This window comes from Merops nubicus, unplaced genomic scaffold (assembly GCF_000691845.1).
Source record: "Merops nubicus isolate BGI_N331 unplaced genomic scaffold, ASM69184v1 scaffold17897, whole genome shotgun sequence".
Lineage (NCBI taxonomy): Eukaryota > Metazoa > Chordata > Aves > Coraciiformes > Meropidae > Merops > Merops nubicus.
In genome coordinates this window covers 1-3,038 of record NW_008621224.1, presented here as the reverse complement: position 1 = coordinate 3,038, position 3,038 = coordinate 1, and the positions used below count along the sequence as shown (strand labels likewise).

General features: G+C 56.1%; 1 protein-coding gene across 1 annotated transcript in view; it reads right to left on the bottom strand.

Annotated features, from left to right (window-relative positions):
- Positions 1 to 2,867, bottom strand: part of MCM3 (minichromosome maintenance complex component 3) — a gene marked incomplete at its 5' end in the record, with an annotated part of 8,315 nt that extends 5,448 nt beyond the window's left edge. The window contains 6 exons of the mRNA XM_008944408.1: positions 55 to 208; positions 374 to 482; positions 1,050 to 1,288; positions 1,904 to 2,034; positions 2,267 to 2,475; positions 2,755 to 2,867. Of these exons, the coding sequence (XP_008942656.1) occupies positions 55 to 208; positions 374 to 482; positions 1,050 to 1,288; positions 1,904 to 2,034; positions 2,267 to 2,475; positions 2,755 to 2,867 (955 nt within the window). The remainder of the gene's footprint in view (positions 1 to 54; positions 209 to 373; positions 483 to 1,049; positions 1,289 to 1,903; positions 2,035 to 2,266; positions 2,476 to 2,754) is intronic.
- Positions 2,868 to 3,038: the final 171 nt, after the last annotated feature.

Below are 3,038 nucleotides of genomic sequence, written 5' to 3'. Positions count from 1 at the left end.
CTTCACCCACCCACCACCACCAGCGGAGGGTGCCCCTGCCCAGCCTCCCCAGACCTATCAGCAAGATGTTGATGTCTCCTCGGATGCGGCTCCCGTTCTCCAGGACCTTTTCCACCCCTCCCAGCAGCATGCAGAGAATGGCCTTCTTGATGTACTCGTGCCCGTGGATGCTGGGAGCCAGGGATCTCGCCAGCTGGTCAAAGATGTCCTAGGGCAGAAGAAGCAAGCAGGGTCCATCAGAGGGACCGTAGCAAATCAGAACAAGGAGCAATACTCCACAAGTCCATCACAGCACAAAGAAAATGCAGCTTTAGGTTTGAAGAGGAAAGAGGAAGATGGTAGAAGGCCTGTCTTCTAGATTGGACTCCAATACCTTGGAGCGACTCTTGCTGAATCTCTTGATCTTGGCCACATCAGAGGCAGAGTAGAGAGGCCGGACGTCCTTGCTCATCTGCTTCACGTGGCAGGCAATGAGGATAGTCCTGGAGAAGGTGCCAGGGGAGGTTTAGGTTGGACATTGTCAAAAAGCTCTTCACCAAAAAAGGGTTGTCAAGCCCTGGAAGAGGCTGTCCAGGGAAGTGGTTGAGCCACCATCCCTGGAGGGGATCAGAAGAGGAGCAGATGTGGTGCTGAGGGACGTGGGTTAGTGGTGGACTTGGCAGTGCTGGGTTAACAGTGGGACTCCATGATCTTAAAGGTCTCTTCCAACCTAAACATTCTGACTCTAAGGGACACAGCCACTACCAGGTCTGCAAACCCCACAGAGCTTACAGGTCACACAAACACTGCTGCAGAAGCTTCCCCAGGGTCATCCTTGGATCTACAAAGACCTGGAGGGGTCTGGAAAGCTCAAAGAGCTGTAGCTCCTTCTATCTACTGACATTGGGCCATCAATGGAGCATCTTTAAGAGCCTCCAGCCCCACCCTGTGCAGAGCTGGAGCTCACAGCTACACACTGATGCTAAGAAGCAAGGTGCAAACCACTTCCAAGGGATGTGGCCTGACTAATTGGGGTGGGAGGGCCGAAGTCAAGACAGAAGAAGGCTCACCTGAAGGTCCCTGAAGTGTAACCCCCCTTCTTCCCTGGCAGGCAGCGGTATGTCCCCACCACCTGGACGCGGTCCCCAGGCTTCACCTTGTCCACCAGGTCATCATCCAGAATGACATCCACCGAGCGTGGCAGCTGCCCTGCTGGTGCCTTCTCAGGCATCTCCTGGATGGTGATGGTCTGATGGTCCTTGTAGACTGAGAGGCCGAACTCTGTCTCCAGAGGGTTGTTCTCTTCATCCTAGAGAATAAAGAGATTAGCACCATTCTGCAGGAGCAGAGGGAGATGAGGTGGGTCAGCTGAGCATGGGAAGAGAGGTTGCATCAGCCAGCATGGACAAGACAGCTGGCAAGGGTTGCTTTATGTGGTCTGCCAGAGCCTGGGGTTCACCAGCTCCACAGCCCCCCCAGTCTAAAGCTGCCAACACCCACTACTGCTCAGGTCCCTCCAAGCCCTGTCCCTACTGCAGGCAGTGGTGACACACCCACCATGCAGCAGGCCATGGGGACAAAGCTCAGGTCAAACTTCCTCCATTCCCAAATGCAGGGCAAATCCTCTGCAGGCACACCCATGCTGACCTGGGTCCCTGGAGCAACCAGACCTGCTGGCAAGCACCCAACAAATTATGCTCCAAAATCATAACTATCATCTGAAGCAGCAGCTTTGGTGGTCTTGTGTCCAGCAGAGACTTTCTTCATGTGCTCCTAGTAGCTGTCTGGGACTTTGATACGTGTGATGTGTCTTCTTGCTACTCTACAGGGTACGTTGTAGAGAAGGGATGGGTGGGATTTGAGCCCTGGGCTTGGAGTTGGCACCTTCTCCCCAGAGGAGGCTGCTGATGCTGCTTCACCTCACCTTTGTGGGGTAGATGGAGCTGGATGGGAAGGCATCCAGGGAGGTCAGGTCCGTGTAGCGGCGCTCAATCATCTTCTTGGTGGCCGGGCAATAGTGGACACTGCGGACGATCTTCGGGCGAACCAGGGAGCCTGGGGTCAGCACAAGGAGGAGTTGGGGCAGGGATGTCCCACCCCTGTCAGCACAGGGTCCCCAGGGCTCATCTGCACTCAGCACACAACCCACCACCACGGCCAGCTCAAAGACAACCCCAAAACTCCAGACCTGCCTTTGTCCGGGTTGCCCAGATGGGTCCTGAAGGGACTCCAGCCTCTCCACAGCAAACACCTGGACATCCCCCCCAAAACCCTGCCCCAGGCTCACATTTGGTGACGATGCCCTCCACGCAGACAATGCAGCTGAGGAAACAGGCCGTCAGGGTCCGTGGGGACACGTGCTTGGAGCCAAAGCTGCCCTCCAGCCCGATGTAGAAGTCCTTGTACTGCTTGGCGTAGGTGGCATCAACAGAGGCTACAAAATCCTTCAGGGCACGTTGGAAGGCAGTCAGCTCCTCAAAGGCATTGCTCAAGAGCCTGCAGCACAGGGAAGTGACAATGTGAAGGTGACAAGGTGACACCAGCCCCTTTCTGCTCTCCTCCTCCACGTGCTCCACAAGCTTACTAGGAGCATGAGGCTGGAAGGGATGGCTGCCATGGGGGAAAAAGAGCAGCTCCACCTTTCACGTGGGACCTGGTCCACAGGACAAGGTTTGGCCCTTCCTTACCCCAAAAGGGCCACCAAAACCAGGGCTGGGGCTCTGAGAACCCGCCCAGGGCAGAGTGGCAAGGAGAAGGCAGGTGCCCCACACTGACCTGCTGGCCCTCTTCTCGTTCTTCCGCCGCAGGTCGTTGATGCTGACGAGGAGGCGATACTGGTTGTCACTGATCATGTCCCGGACCCTGCTGTGGTAAACCCCCTGATCTTCCTGCAGCAAAGGGGTGGGGGAAAACACTCCACTTCAGTGGCACTGACAGTGGGATCAAGGCACCCTCAGCAGGTTTGCGGATGACACCGAGCTGAGTGGTGAGGTTGACGTGCCTGAGGGAACAAATGTCACCCACAGGGACCTGGACAAGTTCCAGAAGTGGGTCCATAT